We start from the raw sequence: 27,215 nt of genomic DNA, 5'->3' as shown, positions 1-27,215 counted from the left end.
CAAGTGGAAGACTCTTAATTGGACAGGCTAGATGGGCCAATCTGATGTTTCTGCTGTTTATATATTAAATTTAGTAATTTTCTGACAGACATTCTTTATCACATATGCACACAGCATCTCACCATACAAAGCTCTATTAAGTACATACGTGTACACCACACACACACTCACACACACACACACACACTCTCTCTCTCTCTCTCTCTCTCTCTCTCTCTCACATACTCATTGTCATTCCCATAGACAAAAATAGCCTCCTCAGATGTATCTTACACCCTCAAAAACATTTTAGAAATATTCACTAAATAAACAGAATGGCTCTGGAAATATTATGTACACCTTTTCAATCTTATTCACCCTAAATTACAATTTGTTTGACATTTTAAAAAGTACAAACCTGGAAGGTATATGTTGTACTTAAAACTTAGCTGAAGTTTATAAAATAAGTAATTTTATTTTGACGGAGAAAATCATTAAGCATAAAGATACATGGGAGGCACTTGAGCTGCAGATTATCACTTTTGTAGGAGGACAACGTACTTTCCAGTTCTGTAGTGACACTATAACATAATTGCCACTGGTAAATTTAAGCTAAAATTTGAGCTCTTGTGGCTTTTAAGTAAATTACTGTTAAAACCTAATAGCCAGAAAGCATCCACATAGCATGCATAGAATATTTTCCTAATTTTTAATCTAAAGTTTTCTATGCAGTCTTTAGTTAACGTTATTCACCATTTTGTGAAGCTGTAGTTAAAATTTTTATTCTGCCCAATGTAGATCACTGTACTGAGTGGATTACAATAAGCTTTATTCTGTTTCCTTTACCAAGACGTAATTATATTACCAATTTCTTTTATGGGGACTAAGGTATTTTTAAATTACAGATAAACCTTTAAATCACAAAAGAGCTTTGGCTGTTAGGCTAAGATTAAGAAAAACAAATAAATACTAAATACTATACTAAAACAGCGCTTTTCATTGCTTCTATGAATGTGATATGTTATTCCCCACCTTGAATGGTGGAAAGAGCAGGATCAAATCTTTTAAAATAAGCTCCATTATTTGTTGATGTCATTTGGTATGGAACATCATTTTATGTACTTCAGCACATTGTCTCATGCCATGACCTGCTTTCTAAATCAAGACATTATTAGAACATTGAGCATCTCCAAACACTGGCCCTTTTTACTGTCGCATGCTATCACCCATCTCTGCCATTAACTTATGCATCCCTGTATTGAAGGTTCTTTTTGTCTACATAAAGTTTCTTACAATGTTTTGTTAATTTATAACCATATTTGGGAATGAAAGTTCACAGTCATGGATGGTATGAATGGGAAAGTAAAATTTAAAGAACACATCATGGTATCCTGCTATGTGAGTCTCCTGGTACTAAAAGGCAATGCATGCTCTCCAGTTTCTGGCAAATACAAGTAGTAGCATGTAGACAGAAATATTGGAGGCCAAAGAAAGGAGGTTGAAAAAAATTCACCTGAATATTGTGACTTAGTTGATGGTACTAGAGGCAATATTTATAAGTGCTACTGTAATACCAAAACATACCATAGAACCTAATTCATACTGCACTCATGAATAGAACTAAGCCATTTATTTAAAGCAGAAAAATTAAAAAGGACGCTGTTGTGTTTAGTAAACTGGTAACAAGTGATATTTGCTTAGAACTCTGCAAAGTTACGTAATTAGAACAAATTTAACTTAATTGTAATTCAAAGCTGTAATTACAACTAAGATTGGATCTTTTTTGAACTTTTCTCCTTTCATCTTCCTTCTTAGTATAGCAAAATAAATTATGCAGATTAAAACTATGGGATCCACCAATCCTGCCTACCACCACCAACACTCAAACTGTAAACAAATGTCAAACCAGTGCATTGTGGCACGTTAAGTCATCTTGCTTATACCAAAAATATTGAAAAGGATAGAACAAAACTAAAGAAAGCAGGATATCACCAACATTTTACAACTTTCCTACACTACTCCTCCCAAATATCCTGTATTGTGCACATCCCTGTACCACCTGTGGTGGTCTAACTGGTCGCTTTGCATCCCTGTATTGTATCATGGTAAATGACAGATAAGGACCATCCAGTCTTCATGATTGCAGCTGCCTAGCTTGTGCTAGGACCAGTGGGTCTTGAACTGCTGACTGTGGGAGAAACAAGCTGGAGTCCTCCAGGAAGAGCCATGCAGGCTGAGGAAGCAGTAATTCTCTTCTCCAGTATTAACATTTCACTGGGTATGTCCCAGCTCTTATTGGCCCAAAAGGAAACCCACCCTTTATAGCGCACACATTTAAAACCCTAGCGAGCAGAGTCTCTGTTGGCACAACGATTCCCTAATTCACTGGGCTGGGTCTATAAGGACTGCTCTAAATCAGGTTTAGTAGTTTGGATCTCACTCCTCACTTGTCTGGTAAGAGTACTCTTGAATACTCTTGTTTCTCCTGCATATTGTAAGACAGGAACCTGTTATGTTTGATACATGTTTCTTTAAAGCTTGCTCTAGCTAAGGATATATCTCAGCTTTCAGCATTTGAGCTTGACCACTTGCAGGACTTTGCTCCTCCTTTTTGTCCTTAGCTGGGAAATGTTGCCAAGTCAGTCTACTGTCCATACTAGGTAACTTGTCTACTCTCCCCCATATTTTAAATTGTCCTGACACCCTGCAAGAGAGTAGAATTTCTGAACCGAACATGAGAAACTGTAAGCTACTTCAGCAAAAGATCACATTAAATTAGGATCTATTGTAGCATATATATTAAACTATATCCAAATAGCAATAAATGAATAAGAAACTAGGCATTTAACATGTTAAGTTACACGCCCTCAGTGAAGAACTTCCCTTCGGTCTAATAGTTGCTACCAGAAAATCTTTGTTTTATATTTATCTTGGTCTGTCTTGTTTTTTACTGGTATTCTTTGCACAATAGATTGCATCTTCTGGTTCTTGGAAACTAGGGTTTGTGGTGGGTACTGCTTTGGATTTTCCGGCTGTGCTACTTGAGCTACATTTCCTGATGATAGCAGCCCAAGCCTATTGGAAATGCTGTTTGTAAAAATGGGGGAGTACCCCAAGGAGTCATTAGCTGGACGGGAACATTTAAGGCAAGTAGAAAAGCAGTGGGCAAAACTAAAGGGTAATTAATGTTTTTTGTCAGGAAAGTAAATAAAGGTAAGAGGCAAAAAGAGGTCACTGTGTCTTTCTAAAGTAGCTATAAAGGTAAGAGAGAAAACATAGCATTCATAAACAGGTCACTGAAAGAGGAAGACAGGCAACAATATCTGGGAAAGTAGTCAGAAATGCAAAAATTAAAATAGAAGAAAATACAGTAAAATTGGGGAGCACTACTAGTGTTGTGCGTCATGGATTGAGCCTTGGGCTAGCTCTTTTCAATATTTTTGTGAGCAAAATTGCAGAACGATTGTCAGGAAAGGTTTGTCTCTTTGCCAGTGATACCAAAATCTACAACAGGGTAGACAACCAGGAAGGTGTGGAAAATATGAAGCGGGATCTAGTGAAGCTCAAAGAATGGTCTGGGGTCTGGCAACTAAGGTTTAATGCTTAAAAGAAAAAAAAAAGTTAAGCGTTGCAAAAGCCCAAGGGAGAGGTACAGTATTAGGAGTAAAATCCTGCTGCTCTTTCATGCTTAGAAGAATCTGGGGGTGACTGTATCTGATCTTAAGGTGGCCAAACAGGTGGCTAAAGGGACAGCAAAAGCCAAAAAGATACTTGGCTGCGTAGGGAAAGGAATGGTCAGGAGAAAAAGGGAGATATTTACCCTGTATAGGTCCCTAATAAGACCTCATTTGGAATACTTTGTACAGTTCTGGAGGCTTTACCTTAAAAAGGTCCAGTTGGAGTCTGTCCAGAGGGGGCTATTAAAATGTTTAGTTGCCTTCTTTCTAAAGCATATAGGGACAGAAAGATTAAACATATATACCCTAGAGCAGTGATGGTGAACTCCAGTCCTCGAGTGCCACAAACAGACCAGGTTTTCAGGATATCCACAATGAATATGCATATGAGAGATTTGCAGGCACTGCCTCCATTATATGCAAATCTATCTCATGCATATTCATTGTAGTTATCCTGAAAACCTTGCCAGTTTGTGGCACTCGAGGACTGGACTTTGCCATCGCTGCCCTAGAGGAAAGGCGAGATAGGGGAGATATGATAGACATTTATATACTTCCAAGATTTCCATGCACAGAAGGTGAGCCTCTTTCAATGAAAAGGACTCTAGAGCAGTGATGGTGAATTCTAGTCCTCGAGTTCCACAAACAGGCCAGGTTTTCAGGATATCTACAATAAATATACATGAGAAAATTAGCATATATTGGAGGCAGTGCATGCAAATCTCTCATGCATATTCATTGTGGATATCCTGAAAACCTGGCCTGTTTGTGGAACTCGAGGACTGGAATTCGCCATCACTGCTCTAAAAGTTATGGGATGAGAGTGAAAAGGAGTAGACTCAGGAGTAATCTAAGGAAATATTTCTTTAGAGAAAGGATAGTAGATGCCTGGAGCAGCCTCCCAGTGGAGGTGGTGGAGACAGTAACATTATCTGAATTCAAGAAAGCACGAGAGAAACACAGAGGATCTCTGAGGGAGTGATGGGAATCGTAAAGAAAATTAGTTGGGTGGATAGGCAGATTAGATAGGTCATGCAGTCTTTTTCTGCCATCATGTTTCTATGAATCAGTTGTAGCAAGCATTACGTAACCTTATAAAGCCCAGACATTATATGCCTTCACATATGTTTGTTTAAAAACCTGTTTGCTGCAGGCCTGCTCAGTATGTGGAATGTTGGTTTGATCCCCATGTTAGGTCTTCTGTTCCCCGATAGGCTGCTGCAAAGGCAGTGTTCACAGCCCTTGAGGAAAGAAGTGCATGGTCATCATTCAAGGGGTCACCTAGTGTCTGGATTCAGGACCCATGATTTCAGGGTTCCAGAAAGAGCCCTGGTACGTGGCCCCTGACTGAGGACTGTCCCTGCAAATACCAGAGTAGGAACCTTGGGGTTGACATAATACAGAAAAAAATCCAAGCTCTGGGCTCTGATTGTTAGATCAAAGGAGCAAGAGGAAACTTCTAGGTGCAAAAAAAAAAAAGAGGAAAACTGTCTTCCTCACCACTCAGCATAATATACATTCTCTGTAGACAGGTATCCCCTTAGGACCCATTATATTTGAATTTGTTCTCACTGTACATTAAAAACATGCTGGTTTTCACCCACAAAATCATGTTTGTCACTTGTTGGCAATTTGTTGCTGTTTCCCTTTTTTTTTTTTTTTGTTGGAAGACCATCCTTAGAGATTCCCAGCTATCTTATTAATCCTACTTGTCTATAGAGAAAATGTAAGTTACTTACCTGTAATTGCTATTCTCAATGGATAGCAAGATAATCAGCCCACATTCTCTCAGAAATCTATTTATATATTACATCAACTCTAAAACCAATATCAGAATATCCTTAAGAAAAGTGACAATGGCATTTAAAGAGAAGTTCCAAATAGGCCAAAGATTGTCCTTGAAAAGTGTTCTGAACAAATTTCATATTTTTATTACCTTGGTTTAGCATTAATTTTAGTTATGACCATGATATAACAAACTAGAAAAATCATTTAAGTGGTTATTGTGAAAAGTTTTTCAATTTTATTTATTTATTTATTTTTTAAGCATGTCAGAAGTAGTCTCTTTAGGTCAGATAGTTTAATCCATTAGGACTTCATTTTGTATTTTATCCTGTTCCTTGAAGATTAGTCTGTGATGTAAAAATTTGTCAACTGATGTTTGAAAATGAAATCTCTAATCTCTGCATCTCTTTCATGGAAACATACCCTTTAATCAGTTCCTAGATAGTAGTGAGTCCCCTCTGCTCCTTAGTAAAAAGTTCTCTGGTGCCTTGTTTTGTGTTGTAACTTTAAAGCACTGCATTTGATCTTTTGAAACAGTTAATACTATTTTCAGTCAAAATTGTAATCTTTTTGTTTCTAAAATATGTGGGGAGATTTCTATTAATTATTCCTCTGAATCCTCTTTGGTTCAAGTATAGATCTTCAGAGGGATAGCAGTGTTAGTCCAGTAAAGCAAAAATGAGACTAGGTGGGTGGCACCTTTATAGACTTTGAGGCATGAGCTTTTGAGGACAGAGTCCACTTTATTCGATGCATGAAGTGTAGTACAAAGATGGATAAAATATATAGGGGGTTGGGCGGGGGGAGGAGGGAGATACAGAACAAAGAGAAGGCATTGAATTAGGCAGGCAGGGTGTGGAAACGCCCCCACCAAAGATGGATTACAAGCGATCAGGAATATCATGCCGGATGACATCACAGCTGATCTGGTCAGCACATTTTGCCATTTTGTCGTCCTGCACAATTACTTCAGATTTGAAAAGATCTTACATCTGCAAGTCAGGGGCACTGCCATGGGTACTCGCGTGGTTGCACAGTGTGCCAATATTTTCATGGCTGATTTAGAACGATGTTTCGCCAGATCCTACCCTCCCAGAAGCCGCTCCACTACCTAAGGTACAGTGATGGCATCTTCATCATCTGGACCCATGGACTTGAAGCACTTAAGAAATTCCACCAACAATTTAGCAAACTCCACCTAACAATCAACCTGAGCCAGGAACAATCCACACAGCAAGTCTACTTTCTGGACACTACTATCCAACTAATTGCGGGGCTCATAAAAGAAAAAAGAAAAACCACGTTATACCAGAAACACACAGCCAGGATCATCTCAATAAAGAAAATAGAACACCTCAGGTTGTTACCTATAGCTCCAGACTTTTCAAGAGGACCATTTTATTATTTCCTTTTTTGCTATGGTTTGTTAATGAAAGTGCTATTCTGTGATGCATAATAGACATGTTTTGTCTGATCACTCATTTTTTCTTAAAATGACACGTGACAATTCTGCCTGGGGTATGTAATCGATGAGCACAACTGTATTGCTGTAGTTGACAGGGTTAAACTGTTTAAATAATTCAATTAATCACACTTGAGAAGTCTTGATGGGGCCAGATTTAAAACATCAACCCCCATAGGCTTGGTGGGATGGGGAGAGTCTCCCAAGAGATTACAGAGATTCTCGTATTCACCTGACTTTTTATCTCAACCAGCAGCAGTAAAGAAAGACCAAATTCATCATGGGCCTGCGAGCCAGTGCACTCACAGGAACCACAGCAGCCACGCACCTTCCTCACATACGTTTTTTTTTCTTTTACTAAGGAAAGCTATGCGAGAAACAGACTGCCATAGATAGGGTCTGTGAGCACATACCAGATTACAGGCCTGACATTGAATTTTATTTCCTTCTGTTGCTACAGATATGGGTGCTGGCTACAGCACCACAGAGCAAGTTGCCTAGCCCTAAATAAGGGCTTGAGTGTTAGCACACTAGCTAAATAATTCCTTCACTTAAGTGGAAAATAAAGTCCAAAGGAAACAATGACATTTTTATTAACTGCTATAAATATTTCAAAGAGCATTTTTAGGATTTTACAAGTTTAATACAGAAGAAAACTATCATTCTCTAATATTTTCCCTCACATACACACATAGCATTTGATTTAAAATTAGTAACTATTAATGGATTATTATGTTTGTTACAGGAAATTGAAAAAAGAAGAAGAATAGAGGAGGCATATAAAAATGCCATGACAGAATTAAAGAAAAAATCACATTTTGGAGGACCAGACTACGAGGTAGGAATTATACCCAGTCTTTATTCTTTCTAAAAGGAACTAGTGCTAAAGAAATTTGTGCTCCTATCTGAAGGAAATGTTAGTACAGATTACATAGAAAAATCTTTCCAAGCAGCTGAACTATGAAACTAACAGGTACTTTCCTAGCGTGTAGCAAGCAGATGGACTCAGGGCCAATGGGTATAGTGTACTCCTGACAGCAGATGGGAGACTGTCAGATTTCAAAGCTGATGTCAGCTTACATATAGCCGTGCAGCATGCTTAGCTCTTCAGTATTTCTCCTTCTCCTAAAGCAGATAGGGACACATCCACACATTAGAATAGTGTTAGCAATTCTAAAACAGAAGAGAGAAAATTTACCTCAAGAAAACGAGCCCCGTTCTCCTGCAGTGATACCTAAGGGTCCCTCCCCCAGTCGAATTCCTGAGGTGATTTTCGAGATCCCTCAGAGGTAAGCCTCTATCCGCTAGCCGGCTCCTGGCGTGGACTTACCCCCAGAGTGCCTTAGAGGCAGCGGGTGTTGAATCGAGCACGGCGGTGAAGGTATTTCCCTCTCCCCTCACAACTGGAGACTGCCTGTAACGAGACCAGGAAACGCAGAGACAAAGTAAGGTAGAAACCCTTTTAAGTCTCCAAGGCTCGATTTGCCGCACAGATTGACCCTTCCAGCGTCTGTTAAATCGGGTTGAGCAGCTTCGTCCAAGCTAGACCCCGATCTGGTGCGAGGGTCCACACAAGTGGAGACCCTCCGGAGAGGGGGGTGCCATCTTGCTCGCATGGTCATCGGCGCCATTTCCCCTCCTTGACCGCCGTATTGTCCGCACAACTGAGCCGTGTGCACAGCAGCGCGCACTACGGTGTCGGGTGCATAAATGGCCCGTGAGCACAGCAGCACGCACATCTCGCCCAGGCGCACAGACAGGTACCTGCACGCACATCATCAATGCACCCGGAGCACACAACTAAGCCTCCCGGCGCGCATACCAAAGTGCACAAACAAGTTTTGAATCTCTCCACGCGCACAAGTCATGGCACCACTAGCCAAGAAGATCAAGGGACAAGCCCTCTGCCCAGCCTGCCACCTGAGAGCTGCGCAAGCTGAAATGGCATCCACATTGCGCCAGCAGTGCGAAGAGGCTCAGGGGGAACCTAAGCAAGGCCCCCCACAGCCAGTAGTGGATTCTGTGTCCACTAATGATAGTACCCCGGATCTCTGTATCTCCAACTCTGTGCCTACACTGGAAGGCACCTCAGGGGCTTCCACCATAAATCCGCCGGGATTCAATATGGACCCAGGGACCTTCTCCTGGGTGGAATTCTTCAAAGGTCTACAAACCTTCGTCCAGGTGCAATCGGTGCCACCAGCGACAGTCCCAGTCTTCACCAGAAGCACAAGATCTTCCATGCACCTCTCAGACCGCTCAAGACATGCCTCACCTTGGCAAGAGCATCCCTACAGGCAATACAGACACCTCGGGAGACGAGACTGACACTGTGGAGGAAGGGGAAATCCCCCCCAGGGATGGATCCATACCAAACCTTGCTGTGATTCTTCTCCAACAACAAGTTACCAGCTCTCGTGTCCCTGACCTTGAAGACGCTGGCCATTCCAGGCACGGGTACCACAGCGGAACCAAAGACGAACCCCGTCCTGGTGTCCCTCCATCAGGCCTCATGCTATTTTCCAATGTTGCAGGCCGTACAACAACTGATTGACCTGGAATGGAATCCCCGGAGGCCAGCTTCAAAGGAGGACGGGCCTTAGAAGCCCTATACCCCTGAAACCCACGGCCAAGGAAATCCTACGCTTCCCAAAAGTGGATGCCATGGTCTGCGCCATCTCTAAGCAAACAACCATCCCAGTCAAAGGAGGAGCGGCACTCAAGGATGCCCAGGACAGATGTCAGGAAGCCATCCTCAGTCCTTTGATGTAGCAGCAATGACCCTGCAAAATCGCGTCCTGCTGCATTGTAGTAACACGTGCCTGCTTGCTTCTCTCCAGAGATGCAAACACGTCCGCTGAACCATTAGAACCAGCGATATTCTTCCTCACAGATGCGACCTCAGACCTAGTGTGCACCTCAGCCAGGGGCGTCTCCTCCATAGTTGCAGCCAGAAGACAACTATGGCTCCAAAATTGGTCGGCCGATGCAACCTCCAAAACGAACCTCACGAGAATGCCTTTTAAAGGATCCCTCTTGTTTTGGAAGCAAATTGGAGAAGTGAGCCAACAAATGAGGTGAATCTCCAGTACCTCGCCTACCGGAAGACATGAACAAAAGAAACCAACGCTGGAAGCCCGAACAGTCCGACTAGCCTGTCTACGATTTGGCCACAGACTCTGGGGCGAGTCTGTCAGTCATGTCTGACAACGCCACAACAGTTCCCTACATCAACCACCAGGGAGGAACCAGGAGCCAACAGATGTCCCTGGAGATAAACCCCCTCATGGCGTGGGCGGAAACAAATCTGCAAGGGATCTCAGCCTCCCGCATCACGGGAAAGGACAACGTCTCTCTGGATGTTGAGAGCCTAAATCCAAGGGAATGGACGCTGTCGACCACAGCCTTCCAGTTGATAGTAAACCGCTGGGGAACCCCAGCTATGGATCTACTGGCAACCCGGTCGAACGCCCAAGTTCCCAAGTTCTTCAGGTGCAGACAAGAACCGCAATCCTGGGGAATAGACGTCCTCGTCCAGATCTGGCCACAGGAAGACCTGCTGTACACCTTTCCCCCATGGCCACTACTGGGCAGGATCATCTGCAAGAGAATACCACAGGGGACTATTTCTTCCAGTGGACCCGGACTAGCCAAGAAGGCCATGGTATGCAGACATTCGAAGACTTCTTGCAGGGAACCCTCTGCACCTTCCTCCACACAGGGACCTGCTCCGGCAAGGAATGATCCTCCATGAAGATCCGAATCGATTCTCTTATGATCTGGCCATTGCGAGGTCTCACCTGAAGAAAACAGATACTCTAAGGCAGTGATTGACACCTTGCTCCGAGCACGCAAGTTCTCCACATCTCTAGCTTACATACGAATATGGAGAGTATTCGAAGCCTGGTGGTGAGGACTGTGAAATCCTTCCGTGGACAGTCAAAATTCCCATGATTCTGGAATTTCTACAGGACGGCTTGAAGAAGGGGTTGTCTCTCAACTCCCTCAAGGTTCAGGTGGCCGCACTGGCCTGCTTCAGGGCCAAAGTGGACGGCATCAGTCTATCAACCCATCCAGACGTTTCTAGTTTCCTGAGAGGGGTCAAACAAATCCAACCATCCCTAAAGTGGCCGGTACCCCTATGGAATCTCAATCTAGTACTAGACTTCCTCGCGGGAGCTTCCTTCAGACCTACTTGCGGTCTGTCACTACGGCTCCTAATCTTGAAGACTGCATTCCTAGTGGCAATATGTTCAGCCCGTCGCATCTCTGAGCTTCAAGCGCTATCCTGTCGGGAACCGTTTCTCAGGTTCACACTGGAATCCATATAGCTACGCACTGTCCCCTCCTTCTGCCGAAAGTGGTTTCTCAATTTCATCTAAACCAAACCATCTCACTACCATCTCCAGACGAACCCAAGGACTCTGAAGACTCACGTCGCCTTTGCCATCTTAACGTTGGCAGACTCCTAGTCAGATACCTGGAAAGGTCAGAATCTGTACGAAAGACGGACCACCTATTTGTCCTTCACAGCGGGAAGAAACAGGGGGAAGCGTCTTCGCGGGCAACTATAGCCCGCTGGATCAAAGAAGTAATCAAGCGGCCTATGTAGAGGCAGGGAAGCCTCCACCTCTTCGAGTCAAGGCCCATTCTACAAGGGCCCAGGCAGTGTCCTGGGTGGAAACAAAGATGCTGTCGCCTCCTGAGATCTGTCGGGCGGCGACATGGTCCTCCATACACACCTTTTCCAGGTTCTACCGCCTAGATGTCCAGGCCCGGGAGGACACAGGCTTTGCAAGGGCAGTGCTAAGTGGCCAAGGGCAACCTCCCGCCCTGTTCTGGAGTAGCTTTTGAACATCCCATTGGTCCTGAGTCCATCTGCTACATGCTAGGAAATGGAGAAATTACTTACCTGATAATTTTGTTTTCCTTAGTGTAGACAGATGGACTCAGCATCCTGCCCACGGCTGCCCCAGAATCCGGAAACCTCGGGTGAAAAACCCTGAGAACAAGACAAGCCAGGTATTACCCCTAGTTCAAGACACCCATAGTTGCTGGGTGTCAGTGTTATCCGGTTGAGTGCACTGGCAGTCTCCAGTTTGGAAATCAGTTGAACCAGTCCTAGTTAATCAAGTTAACCAAGTTAATCAAGTTATTAAAGGACCACAATTGCTTTTCGAAGAGAATACTGAAGAGCTAAGCATGATGCACGGGTATATGTAGGCTGACGTCAGCTTTGAAATCTGACTCAGTCTCCCATCTGCTATCAGGAGTACATGATACCCATTGGTCCTGAGTCCATCTGTCTACACTAAGGAAAACAAAATTATCAGGTAAGTAATTTCTCCAATATTCAACAGAACAAAAAACAGTACTTGGTGTGTTTGTGCCCACAAGGCCTATTTAAATCAGAGAATAAAAGGAAGGGTCTGATCCAAAGGGACGTATTTTAGCATTTTATGTTGCTTTGATAAGGACCTTGACAGATAGGAGGAAAGGAGGGTAGTCTCGTGTAGCATAGACTTTTATGATCATTTTTAAGACATCTACCGGTTTCTCTGTGGAACTGCATATATATATAAAATAAAAAGATAATAAAAGATAAAAATGATTCTTGGGTTCCTGCAATAGACATATTATATAAAATAATGTTTTTATTGCAGGAACCCAAAAAAATCATTTTTATCTTCTCATTTTATTGTTTATAACACAGTATTCATTCAGTCTAAGAACACTTTTTCCTTAAAGTACATTCCTTTTTTGTTTGTTTTACCTGCCCCTCTCCTTGAAGCTGGTGTATAATTACTATTGCACTTTGAATTTTAATAAAGTGGATTTTTTGTATTTTCATAAAGGAAAAATTCAATTAATTTGCATGTTTTGGTTTCTGTGAAAATGAAATGGGACCATTTCTAGCGCCCTTGAAAACACGTGAGAAAGCAAATGTGATGCTACTGTGTGAAAAAGGGAAAAACCACAGTCTGATAACTATAGACCAGTCTTTCTAATGAACAATTCCCCTATGAAGAAAGGCTAAAGAGGTGAGGACTCTTCAAGTCAGAAAAGAGGTGGCTGTGGGGAAGATATGATAGAGGTCTATAAAATCTGTGGAATGGAACAAGTAAACAGTCAGTCTTATAATACCAAGGGAAAATACTAGAAACAAGGTGTAAAGAAAAATGATAAATATAGTAATGCTGATAATATATGCTGAAAGCACTTAGATCTTGTAAAAATCATAATATAGTTGCCATTTAGCTGGATTTTGCCAAGGCTTTAGGGGTATAAACACTTAGTAAGCAATATTGAATGACTGGGAATAGAACAAGAGATAGTAAAACTGGATTGAAAACTGGTTGAATGATAAAATTCAGAGGTAATGATTTTGGCTAATTCATCTCTGCTTATTAGACACCTGGATATCATCTCAACAGACCCTTCTCTCTTAACTCAGTTTTTTCTCTACTGAGCATATGCAGGAGTTGCTTCATGAGTCCTTCAGTCTTTTTTTTTCATCTGAACATCAGCACAGATGTGTACCCAATCTGTTTTTCTTTAAGTGATATCTTAGTATCTTTAATTTTTCTTAATTTGTTTTATTCTTGCATTGCCTCAGCAGCCACCCAAACAGCATTTTTCAGTGCTATATTTTTAAAAAATTCTTCACGGAAAATATCTGGCACTAAGAAGCCCCTAGTTAGTGGCTTCAAAAACTGGATATGTGGTAGGAAAATATCATTACTGATGGACATATTTGTTACCAGTACCTAGGATCAAGCCACAACCAATCTAATTGCTCCTTGAAGTCCAGAGCTTGGAAGATGAGGAACTACACAAATCTCTGAAGAGCCCCACTCTATCTTCCTCAGAGCGCAGCCTCTTCTAGCTTCCTGGGTGCCAAATTAAGCAGGAGCTCCTGAAGCAAGTCTCCCCCCTCGTTGGAGCAGGACTGGGGCCCCCTCCACCTCTGTGTCAAGTAAGCAGAAAAGCACCATTCTCAGGCCTTGGCAAACCCTCCATTGTGGGGCTCATGGCATAGTAAAAAGCAGCGCAACCAATGCCAAAGAAGCAGTCAATGCATATAGTACCAGGGCCGTCAATACACCATTCACCAGTGCACCAAACTTCGGCACCACTGAAGCATTGAGCCTCGACTCAGCACGAGGATCCACACCAGGCCTCTGTGCTACTGGTGCAATGTTGCATCAAATTCCAGTTTCCTTCATACTTTTAAAGAGGATAGCTGTACTGAGGGAGATGCACTTGACTGACTTCCTATTTCACGGGCGAGGTTCCCATCAAGGCTGCTAGAGCAAGGTATCAGTTTTTCATATAAATCAAGCCATTGTGTTACCTACATTCTTTCCATGGCCTCAGGCGCATGATAGTGAAAAAACCTTTCATTCCTTGGACTGTAAAAGAGCTTTGGCTTACCTACTGAAAGAGAGACTGCCACATCATCATAGGCCTCACAACTATTTGTCTCTTATGATCCTAACTGACTGGGCATAGCAGTTGCCAAATTTGTCCAGTTGGCTTATAGACTGTATCATGCACTGTTAATGCACTAGCAGACTCCAGATTACAGATTCAGTTAATCAAGTGAGAGCCATGGCTGTATCAGTGGCTCATTTGCGTGCTGTGCCTCTTGAAGACATCTGTAAAGCTGCTGTTTGGTTGCCAGACAGTATGTCCCATTACTGTCTGAACAATTTATCAAAGAGCAACAATAAATTTGGACAAGCAGTTTTGCATAGCCTGTTCATCCAGTAAACAACTCTCCATGGTGGTGTCCGGATTACTTATTCAGTAAGTGCTCTGCTACAGCCCTCAGCTTGGGACTCCCCATATATCATGGCTAATTCAGCCCAGCTTGTTGATGAAAAAGAAAGTTTCCTTATTGTAAATGAGGGACTTCATAGACAGGATGAATTAGCTATGCTAAATACCCATCTCTCTCTGTAGAATCAACTTCCTAACTACATTTAGCTCTAAAATTGACTGAAGGGGTCATGAGGCAATGCCCACACAGGAACTCTCGCATATGCTCAGAAGAGCAAAAGCTTTATAAGTTGACAGAAGTATCCATTCGGTGCCGTCACCCATGTGTCATGGCTAATTCGACCTGCTATCTATAGAAAACACCATTTACAATAAGCAAACGTGCTTTAGGTAATAGTCCTGCCCTGACAGTCCACCAGTATTCTCCATCTCCAGGAGATGGTAAACGTGAATTTCCACCTTTTTTTTTTATGTAGCACTGCTTGCCACCTGAGGTGATACCGTGTGGTCTCTCTGAGTGCCTCAGTCCGGTAGCCTTTACTGGTGTGACCTAAATTTCAATTAGCGGTTGCAGGCTGAGAGAGGCTCAGCGGTGAAGGCTTTTGCTCTCTTTCCCCATACCTGGGACCCTGTTCCTGCTCTCAGCCAGGGAGGGCTGATGAGTTCAGGTAAATGGTTTGTTTTTTGTTTTTTTTTTACATTAAAAAAAAAGTGACAGGAAGTCTGTTTTCTCTGGTGTTTGGCTGTCCTGCTCATGTCTCTGGGGAGTTCTGTGAGGAGAGAGTGCATGCACAGCAGGTTGAGCAGCCGTTTCACTAGGCCCCGCTTCCAGACTTCTCCCATTTTGGGTGTGCATTAGGCCGCGGGGTGCTTTATCGTGCTATTTTGCTTCAGACCTTTGGCACATGCTTGAGCGTCCAGGTGTGCACCTATTCTCGTTTGTGCATGCAATTGGGCATTCTTCCTTCTGCATGCATTTTGTGTACCCAGTTTAGTCGTTAGTCTTGGGCGTTCAGTTTGGGCATCCAGTAGGACTAAGCACATGGGCTTGTATGCACATTTTGTGTGCATACATATTAGGTGCTTATATGCATGGGAAAGCTAAGCGTGAACCTTCATTGTAGGCCTTGAGTTTCAGGGCCATGGAAGTGATAGTGGTGACCCTTTGCAAGGAGGGCATTATAGTTCAGTGCAAGCTGAACTGGTTAATTCAAGCCAAGACATTGGAAGAGTCTCTTCATCTCCTGCAGGATGGTTTCTTTGCTACAGGAACTAGGCTGGGAGGTGAATCTAGCCCAGAGAAATTTATAGCCATCTCAGACCCTGGAGTATCTCGAGGTTCAATTCAATAAAAGGCAGGGCAGAGTGTTTCTGCCGAACTCTTGGATCCACTCATCAATGCTGCAAGTCCGATCCCTGCGGAACTCTGTTTGTCTGACCATATGGTCTTATTTACAGATCGTGGAGTTGATGGCTGCCACATTAGAAGTGGTTCCCTGGTCAAGGGCACATATGTGCCCTCTTCAGCATGCTTTGTTCTCCCGATGGAATCTGCAGTTGCAGAATTATGTGGTGAAGCTGCTCCTTCTATTAGAGGTGAAATCCCTGTTGGACAGGTGGGTACATGTAGACCATCTCAGGAAGGGAATTTCTCTGGCGCTGGATTGGTTGGTACTCACGACAGATGCAAGATTCCGGGACTGGGGAGCTCATTGTCAGGAGTTGGTGATGCCAAGGGCACTGGGATGCAGTAGGACATCAACAGACTTGGAGGCATGAGCAGTTCAGTTGGCATGCTTGCAGATCGCCAAGTGGCTAGAGGCTCAGGTTGTCTAGATAATGTCACAGTGCAACAACAGTGGCTTACATCAATCAGGATGGAACCAAGAGTCAACAGGTGTTGGAGGGGATAGATGTGCTCATGGTATGGAAGGACAGCATATCCGGCTCTCATATTGCCAGATAGGACAATATCAGAGCCTATTTCCACAGCAGGAGAAGCCCGGACCCAGAGAACGGGAGCTGGCGGATGAAGCCTTCCAGCTCTTGGTGGACCACTGGGGTTTACTGGATCTAGACCTGTCTGGCAAACTTCCCCAATGCAAAAGTTCCACGCTTCTTCAGTCGCAGGCAGAACCCAAAAGAGATGGGCATAGTTACTCTTGTTCAGGATTGGCCACATGGCGCCCTGCGGTATGTGTTCCCGCCTTGGCCTTTAATAGGCAGACTGGTACAGAAGATTTCAAGTCAAACCAACATCATCCTTTTATTGGCTCTGGATTGGGTTCGAAGGACGTGGCACGCCAATCTTTAGACACTTCGAGTGGGCAGTCCCCTCTGGCTACCGTATTGGACGGATCTGTTACATCAGGGCCCCATTGTACACGAGGATCCAGGTCTGTTCTGTCTTATGGTTTGGCCATTGAAAGGGCTCGACTGTTGAAGCACTGTTATTCGCCTTGTGTAATGTCCACTCTTCTTCGGCTTGGAAATTTTCTACTACACTAGCTTATGCTAGTTTGGAGGGTCTTTGAGGCCTGGTGTTCTGAGCAAAGTTCTCAACCAATCAAGGTGGATATTCCTTTGATTGTGGAACTTTTACAGGACGGCTTACTTAAGGGTTTGGCCTTTAATATACCTTTAAAGTTCAAGTTGCGGCACTGGCTTAAAACATAAGATATGCCATACTGGGTCAGACCAAGGGTCCATGAAGTCCAGTATCATGTTTCCAACAGTGGCCAATCCAAGTCAAGTATCTGGCAAGTACCTAAACATTAGATAAATCACAAGCTACCTTTGCTTATTAATTATAACAGCAGTTTATGGATTTTTCCTCTAGGAACATATCCAAACCTTTTTTAAACCCAATTACTCTAATTGCTGTACCACATTCTCTGGCAATGAATTCCAAAGCTTAACTATGCTCTGAGTGAGAGAGAATTTTCTTTGATTTCTAATAATTCCCAACATTTCCTCTCTAAAAGCCCAAATTTGGCTTCCAGACCCTTCCTTCTGTACCTTCCTATATCATTGGTACACATGTTTACCATGACAGCCAGCACCTCCCCAGCAATCTAAAATCTTAGGTGATGTGTGAGGTTTACTGTCTATCGTTGCACCAAGCAAGCAAATTACCAAGTGATCCTCTCACCCACCAGCCATTCAGTTCTCTACATTTCTAATGATTCAATCACCAACTCTAATGCCAGTCCTAACTGTTCCCCCTTGAGCACATGACCCTGGTGACACATCCTTTGTGTGAAAGGATAATGCATCACCCGAAGGGCTGGTCCTAGCAACAGGATCACTTCCTGTCACACCAATGTGATGCTTTCCTTCTAGGTGACATTACTTCTCCAGAATAGCATAGGAGCTGCCGTACTGGATTGGGGACCACTCTACTATGTCCCTGAAGGTTTCATCTATAAACCTGTCTGCCTCAGCTCCTCCAGGTCTACCACTCTAGCTTCCAGAAATTGGACTCTTTTTCTGAGAGCCAGGAGTCTTTGCACTGGGTTCATATAACCTGTTACCAACAGAAGATTATTAATGTAGAACTTTGTGCAAAAGACTGAATTGCCCCATCCTTCAATTGTTTGCATCTTAATGTTTTTGAGGAGTTAATTATTTAAAGTTGTATAGGAAGTGGTGCCAGTTAATCAAATTTAAAATACCCTAATACATTTAAGGAACCTTATTTTAATCTGTCAGTTACCTGCAGTAGGACTACAGTTAATCAGTTGCTAAGGGCAAGATTAATTACTGGTTAATGCAAATCCCTAATTGACTCTTATTGTGAAGAATTTCTTACCTAACCTAATTGGGGTAACAATTTATTTATGAAACTGTGTGTGACAGGGTAGGCTGGAAAATCACACTGCTGATTTGCTTCCATGGGAAACAGTGCTCTCACCTTGCCACAGCAAAACAATTGACTTTTACAAGCACAGAATAAGATATATTCTGCATTTCCATTGTGAATATCCTGAAAACCATACTAGCTGGTGTATCCTGTAGATGGAGATTAAGAACCACAGTTATACAGTGACTTCATTCAGTCTTGGGCTGATATGTTGCTGCAAATCTTGACATTGGCCAATTTAGCTCGTTTCAGTAAACAATCACCTATCTGGTTTGGCCTCCTGCCGCAAATGAAGTCAACTTGCATGATGGCCACAAACTAGTTTGATTCTTCGTCTACATAAATTTATTCTCTAAGATTCAGCTTTTGCATTGAACATATTGTGGCAATTATATTTTCATATATTTTCTGTGTTGTACTAGGAAGGACCTAATAGTCTGATTAATGAAGAGGAATTCTTTGATGCTGTTGAAGCTGCCCTGGACCGGCAAGATAAAATAGAGCAGGTATTTTAAGTTAATGTCAAAATGTGAAGGGATATTTGATTGGTGTTGGTTAAAAGCTAAAAATGAGGAATGTTGTGCTAAATTTCTACAAAATCAAACTAAATTGTTTTGGGGGTTTTTTTTTTTTTTTTTTAAAGTCTCACTGTGAAAAGGTCAGGTTACATCGGCCAACGTCGCCACCCCCGAGTGATGCATATTCAGCTGTGGGGACTCACAGATTTGTCCAGTCGGTAAGTCATATACTAAAATTACTTCCAGGATGGTCTGTAAAGAAATTGGAAACATTTGCTTGGCAGTTAATTCTTCTAATGTGATTTCACATAGGTGTGATACAACTACTGGGTGTTAGTCAAACAATTCAATTGTTCCTTCAGTTCAGGACAAGCTTGTTCACTGCCCTCACCAAGTCAAGATGTCCTTAATTCATATGTAACTTCCCTTCTGCACTTCAAAAGTTCCAGGAAATTTGGAGTGTTCACATAGTTCTGATAAAATTATCTAAAATCATTCAAGTTAAATATCTTTATTTAAAAAGCAGATTTCCAAAAAGCCTATTATGCAGCATATCTGAAAGTGGTATTTGCTGTTTGGTACGTTGGTTTCACTAGAGAGCTTTGGTAACAACAATTTTTTTTCTTTCTGTATCCTTTCCCCTCTTTTAAGATAGATATTTACAGAAGGGAGAATTCCTTAGTCATCTCTCAGAACAAGTAAACATGCATTACAATTAGATTTTTAATATCTAATTTATTAAAGTTCCTGATCTTCCAAATCTTTTACTAATTTTCAAAATCTAATATGAAACTGGATTCCTGCATGCAAAAAAAAACAACTTTAAAAAGCTAATACAGAGTGCAGTGATTTCTGGTCTAGTTGAATTATTCTACAGCAGCTCTGCCTCAAAATACCAAGACATTTGCATTTAAGCCATGTCATTCTCTTAAACTTTTTTTCTGTGAATTCAGTCTAGGTCACCTTACCTGTCATGTGCCATGGAGCTTAACAAAGTTACAAGTCTAAAACTTGCAGTTTTGCCTAACAACCAGTTGTCAACCTTTCACTTCATCAAATTTATTTTTTTCTCAGCCCAGAGAGGAGTCTCACATTCACTCTGTATTTTAATCTTTTTTTTAATGAATTAAACAGTATTATCCTCCATTTCTTCTATCCATCTCTGTTTAGATTTGTTAGACATTTTCAGCAACTGCAGCCTGGATGCAAACATCTTAGTAGATTTTACTGGTGAGGCTCCACTTGAAGACTGCTTCATGCGTGTCTCCTCAGAGTGACAGTTCAGTTAGAACTCACTTGGCTGCCCCTGTCAAATAACACTGGTGCTTCTTGGAAGCTGATCCTCCCATTGGAGGTTTGGGCTTCCAATAGGTGAATAGCAGCTAAATATTAGATTCTGCCAAATATTTCCCATCACAAAAGGGGATATTTGCCTGCCAACTAGTCAGTTTTGAAATTCATGAGCAAAAAAAAGATATTGAATACATTGAAGAGTGTCTGTACTAAGCGACTTTTATTTGCCTGCTTGAACTCTGTATTCCAAATAGATTTACTCTAACTTGGAGCAGGAGTAAATCTTTGCATAGCCCCCATTATTTATTATGGAAGGAAATTTATTTTCTTTGCCTCCTATGGAAAATCACGGGAGCTGTCATGTGACAGTTTTGTTTTTTTGTACTATATCCAGTTCCATAGAAATGGAATCTAGAAAGTCTTAAGAAAATGTTACAAGAAAAGTCCCATTTTGAAGCCCTCTCTCAACTCTTAAATACAGACCCATGATCACTTCAGTACACAAGGACAACTATCTGTTGGAAAAACTGCATTACTAGTTCATAGCTACTGCTCAGTCATCTCAATACACTCACTAACCAAACGTGGGTCCCCTTCAACTTCCTCTTCCACATTTGATGCTTTATCACTTTTTAAACAATCTTTCTCACATTGAGATCTATTCTATATGCAGGCATTCACATTAAAATGCTCATACTTATTACTTAGGCTCACACCACTAAAATTAGAAAAAAAACAAAGGAACAAGAGTAGAGCAAAAATAGTATTCTTTAACAAAAACAAGGAAATGGGTCTTAAATTTTGTACCCTCTTCCCAGGGGAAGGCCAGGAACCAAGGTAACTGACCTGGAAGGGTTGGAGTGTTATGCTTCATCTCAGGGTGCTGACTACCTCCTCATGCTGCTCTTGGAGGCAGATAATGAGCATATCCAGGCAAAACTGAAAAAACAGAGGAAGCAGAAACCATGCTAATGCATACATTTTCTAACTCTCTTCAACATTAATCATATTGAAAATCACTTCATCCTTAGAGATCACCCTTCTACCTTACCCAGATAAAAGTCATTTTCAATAGAGTTGGTGCCAGGCTAATGTTCCATCTTGTTTCTAATTTTTTACCGGATTGGGGAAATTTCATAGAAGTTGTCATTGCCAGAAGACAAACAGAAAATTGAATCAGCCCCTAAGAGCGTTTTATATATGAGTTGATAGACTAAGTGGACAGTCACTTTCAATGCCTTCCAGACAAAATAATACACAGCAAATGCAAAGCAGGAAAGAAGGCATCACATATACAGCTTCTCTTCCCCTCTAGCACAAACTACATGCATCCACTGGAGGCGTGCTTTCTGTGAGTGGTCGGAGGAAATGAAGAGAAACAAACTCAGATACAGGAGAGTTATGCTAACACTAAGACAACGGAACAAAATTGCAAAGACAGGATACATAGAAGAGACAAGGACCAGAATCATGGTAGATACTCATGGAACACAAACACATCTCCATTACCATACCCTCAGTGGGCATATGAAAAACATAGGAACAGAAAAATGGAGCCAGGTAGTTTGTAAAAGTAGGACCAAAGGGGACATGAGACAGCTAAACATAGCAGGTGCCACACCAGTGATATCACACTTACTATTTATTGATCTGAAATTCTGCAGTTCTTGAGATGCTCATTTAGCAAAGCACTTTCATGAAGTGAAGTCTCTCAGATGAAATCAGGATATTTGGCTTGGACAAATATGCTAAGACAATTTTCCTTAAAGGAAAATTAAGCAAAATTGAAAACATCTCCCTGACTGAAGATTGCAATATAAAGGAACTGAAGCAGGAAGGTCTATATAAATATCTAGGCATAGAGGAAGGTGGAAAAATTCAACATAAATTCAGAGAAAAGATCAGGTAAGAGTGTACTATAGAAGAGTAATGCTGATATTGATTAATGCCTTCAACAGCATGAAATAAGACACAAGCTATTAACTAGCTTGCAATTCTTGTATTGTCAAACAGTTTTGAAATAGTAGATTGGCTTCATAAATATCTTGAAGAATTGGAAGTAAAAACAAAAAAGCTCCTCCGTGCCCATCAGATAATTTATAAGAACCGGTGCATGCCGAGATTGTGCATCCCTAGGGCTGAAGGTTGGTATGGGTCTTATTGAAATTGGTTATACCTATACAGCTACTATAATAGGCCTTCAGGCATATTTAATGGCATCAACAGACCCAAATGCTAAAATAGTTCAGAAGTATGAAAGCAAGCAGCCATCCTCAGTCTAGTCATTAAGCTAGGTAATCTTTCTGGTAGAGCAGTGGTTCTCAATCCTAGCCAGTTGGGTTTTCAGGATATAGACAATATGCATATGAGAGAATTTACATGTTATGGAGGCAGTTCATGCAAATTTTCTCATGCATATTCATTGTGGATATCCTCAAAACCTGACTGACTGGAGGGGGGGGGCCCCAGGACAGGGTTGGGAACCCCTGTGGTAGAGGGAATGACTGAAGATCCACCAGTACACAAAGGCAAAGAAGCTGCAGAATTAGCAAGACAAACTCTTTAAAGAATCATTTCAGCAAACTAGGAAGGATAATTGGCACAAGCATAAGCACAGTGGGAAGTACAGAGAGCTACTTCAGCAACCCCTGTGGATCAAGATTTGACACAGCAGTGGTTGAGAAGACGTAACCTCAAACCTATGAATGAGAGATTGGTAATTTCAGCACAGGATAGTGGACTGCAGGCGAGATGGTTTACAACCAGCCTAGAAAAGACTGGTAAAACAAACGCAGATTCTGCAGAACAGAACTGGAAATGATTAGCACATCACACCCTGTGATGAGATGTGTAAAGTCAAAAAAACCTGTATAAAGAAAGGCGCACACAATAGCACGGCTTGTTTACACAGCTTCCAATGAATAACATCGATGTATCAAATATTGGGAGAACAACAAAGTTATGACATTCTGGTTTCCACCGATAGGAAGATTAATGCACAGAAAACAGATATTGTGGTGAAGGAGATGAACACAAGAATGGCATTGCTGATAGAGGTGTAGGTACCCAGTGATTATTCTGTAGATTGTATAAAGAGATAACCAGAGACCAAGAAAATGTAATGGAAAGATAAAGAAATTGTCCCAATCATATTGAGTGCCACTGGTTTGATTAAGAAGAATTTTCAAGTGCATCTTGATATGTTGCCTGTGAAGATTACACGTTTCCTGACGTTTTCTGTAGGGGACCAATGTTACCTGAGATACTTTGATCATTAGTCAAAGGATAATTTGGGTCATGCATAGGAAAATTAAGAAGCTTCCCAGACAGCCTGTGCTCTGGCTTTAAATAGCAAACCCAAGCAGCTATTCTTCATGGCCATCTTACCAGCCTCAAAATGGGTGCATCAAACAGACTTCCTCTTCTTGTGAAATTTCTGTCCTTTTGTTTCCCACATTAAGCATTTACAGTAGAATAAATCCAAATTTTACAGCCTCTAAGGTGCTTTGGCATGTACAGAGTTCCTTACATGTATGTGCATATAACATATACTTGACACACCTACCGTTTTAGTCACAACTCACCTGATATACAATTCCCTAGGAGTGCATTTTTCTTTCCATGGACCAGTATCTTGACTGTTAAGTGAACTTTTTCCTGCATAACATCTCAGTACTTTTAGGATAAGTGTGCATCAGTGGACTGTGAAACTTTTCAGCTTGCAGAAAATGTTTAAAACTTTATTTCAGTGGTTCCTGCTCATTTCTAAAGCCTACATTCATTAGGCAATTTAGTGTATTTACAAGGTGCACTGCTTGCTGGTTCCAGAGCCTTAACATCTTCAAGGAAAGACACACCTGCACTTTTTTTAGGTGGCCAGTACCTCATTTTATCTTAACAGCTAGATGTTTGATGCATATCTGCATTGTGTCCTCCATTCCTTGAAAGTGGACATTCAGTGCACCTTATGTGCTGTGAAAATGCGAGGGTTGTTTACATTGTCAATACCTTTTTAATATCAAGTGTTTCATAGTTCGACATCTCCAAAATGGCTGATAAAATTAATTTTTTCTTCCAACACCTAATACTACATTGCCTTTGATATGAGCATTCAAATTCTAGAGCTTGTGACACCTAAGAATATTTTCTTCTGATGTATTTTCAAGTCTGTTCACCCTGGGCTATTCTCAGACATCATAATTGAGGTACTCGATGCAGAACGCTCTACTGTCCTTAGAAATTTTTGAATTTTCTAAGTATTGGTTAGCTTACAGGTTTCTCCAAAGGTCTTTGATTTTACAGCTGTAGAATTTTCTGAATACTCTGGACAGAGGGGTTGGTGCAGCTGTTAGGTTTTTCTACTCTCTCTATAGGAAATACGTTGACGCTTTGGGTATTTACTGTGTTTTTGCCTGGCTTAGTTTAGTATTCTCTGGCTAGTCTGTTCAATTGAAATGGTATTTTTAAAGTCACCAAACCACAGCATTTTTTTTAACTCAGCACATGATTAGAACATCTTTCATTACTTTTTGTTAATGATCCATGCAGTATTTGAGAAATTAATATATTTGTTATCCTCTTCACATCATCCTTGCTGTCTTCAGCATTTTTCCATTTATTTGTCTGGGATTATCTTGCATATTCTTTATGTATGTCTGTATGACTATGGACAGCACTCATTTCTTCCAGGTGTACATATGTAGTTGTATATTTTTTTTGGGGGGGGGAGGAGGTTACATATGACCATACGTGGTTTTCTGTGCCAATTGACTGGACTGGTCGTCTTCTGCTGTCTTATAGACAGTTTACCACTTGTTTTTGACTGTCTGAACTTTTTCTGTTTCTGAGACATTACTCCTTCAGCATGGATACTGACTTCTCAGTGTAACCCTGCCTCATACAAAGATTGGTTTGTGATCCAACCTGGACCCTTGGTACCTGGATCAGCATGCTCTGCCCCAACCTCACATTATCATGGAGTCTGATGTTCAAAGACAACAAATCTTTATCTGATGAGAATAGTGCTAAAGAGTACTCTCCAGGTCATCTATCAGAATCCTTTCCACTACTGACTGGAAATCATTCCTTACCAGAGGACACTTCCTTTCATGAAATAAATAAAAATAAAAAATATCGGGGGAATCCAAGACCCCATTGCTGCTTCTCCTGAAATCTTTATACATACCTTTGTTTTTCAGAGTCCCTCTCAGAAGTGTTTTCTATGTGTGCAGTATTTCCAATCTATGCTTTGCCATAGTGATTCTTGCTTTTGGTTTCATACATCTAGGATCTTTCACTCTGAAACATCAACAAATTTGAGATGCTTCTTGCTTCACATTGAATTTTATCTACCAAAGTTTCCTAAACCCTTGATATATTTATAAGCACTTTACTTTTTTAAATGTTAGATCAAAATTGACATACTGTTTTCCCATGCTCCTCTAATCAAGCAGTGAATGTATTTTCACTCTAAACATTCACAGTAAAGGGAAATGAGAGCAAGCTCCACATTAATCTTGAAATAACTAATCCCATTCAGGAAGGTAATTTCACTTCTGCATTATTTATTCCAGGAGCAACTAAATCTGGAATAAATGTATGCGAATTGCAATTTAGAGTAGCTCTAGAAATAAAGGCCCGATTTAATAATGCTTTTCCAATAGACATAGACTGGAAGATAACGCTAGTGAATCAGCCCTAAATATGAATAAACTTCCACACATTTAATCTTGGAATAGCAGCATAATGTGAGAACAGGAGTTGAAGCCAGACTAATCCAGAAATGTGTACTATTAAGAGTCTATGTATGAAAACAGTATTTGATACTTTCTGCTATGAATGTGTGTAGAATTAAAGAATATAATTTTTCTCTCAAATTCTTCAGATTTCTCTCAGTTCTTTAGCTCTGCTCACTGATGTCTGCTTGAGGGCAACAAGTCTGTCGCACATGAGTATAAACTCAGCTCAGATTGTTAATTTATGAGCATTAATTTAGTTTCAACTCAAGAATGTTCTTAAGCTCTGCTAAAGTGAGTCCTTGTTAAACTCTTTGTTGGTATATAATATATATATACCCGTATATGCATACAATTCCTTTCTATTCCTTGCTATTTTTTCTTCTATTTGAATTTTCACATTCCTGACTACTTTCCCAGCTTCTCTTAATTTTTACAGGTATTGTTGCCTGGCTTCCTCTTTCAGCGATCTTTTAGTTTATGAATGCTATCTGTAGTGTTTTCAGTAAGTCACAAAGCCATCTGCTCTTGGATGCGTTACATTCCATGATTGAAGAGAGATTAATAGATGGCCATTGGCTGTAGGGCAGAATTCTAAGTTCTAGAAATTTTTGCTTGAGAAGCTCCTCTGGATGGCACAGGGCAGGTGATATAACTAATCAGTGTGAATCTATGTAAATGTTATCTTCAGTAAACAATTGCAGGTAAACGCCTTCTTTTGGAGGTCATTTGTATCACTACTTAAGCTCCAAATGGGCCTGGCATACTATTTTTTATCATACATAAAAATGAGAAATCAGGCCCTTAGGTGAGGAGAAATGTGAAAATTTGATAAGAGATTGCCCTAAGGTTTTTATTACTGCTGCTGTTACTACCACTAATTGTTTCTGTAGTGCAGTAAGACGTACAGAGCATTGTACAGATGCACATAAATGATAGTCCGTGCTCTGTTTTTTTTTTAACCTATAACTTCATGTGCTAGGCGAATTACAATATTTAAAACACAAATTACAAATTTCTTTAAAAGTAAATAGACAAAATACAAATATAAAACACAATACAAAAAATAAATATGGCTTAACAACTCTGATTATTTTTCCCCCTTCTTTGAGCCTATTCAGA

The 27,215-nt window shown here is 41.2% G+C and overlaps 1 protein-coding gene across 2 annotated transcripts in view; it reads left to right on the top strand.

Moving 5' to 3' along the window:
* CERT1 (ceramide transporter 1) overlaps window positions 1-27,215 on the top strand; it is a 372,368-nt gene that overhangs the window by 278,786 nt on the left and 66,367 nt on the right. For both annotated transcript variants that reach the window (XM_029575160.1, XM_029575169.1), the window contains exons 8-10: window positions 7,649-7,741; window positions 18,970-19,053; window positions 19,191-19,283. In XM_029575160.1, coding sequence (XP_029431020.1) covers window positions 7,649-7,741; window positions 18,970-19,053; window positions 19,191-19,283 — 270 coding nt within the window. The remainder of the gene's footprint in view (window positions 1-7,648; window positions 7,742-18,969; window positions 19,054-19,190; window positions 19,284-27,215) is intronic.

Source organism: Rhinatrema bivittatum, chromosome 1, assembly GCF_901001135.1.
Source record: "Rhinatrema bivittatum chromosome 1, aRhiBiv1.1, whole genome shotgun sequence".
Classification (NCBI taxonomy): domain Eukaryota; kingdom Metazoa; phylum Chordata; class Amphibia; order Gymnophiona; family Rhinatrematidae; genus Rhinatrema; species Rhinatrema bivittatum.
This window is presented reverse-complemented; position numbering and strand designations above follow the sequence as displayed.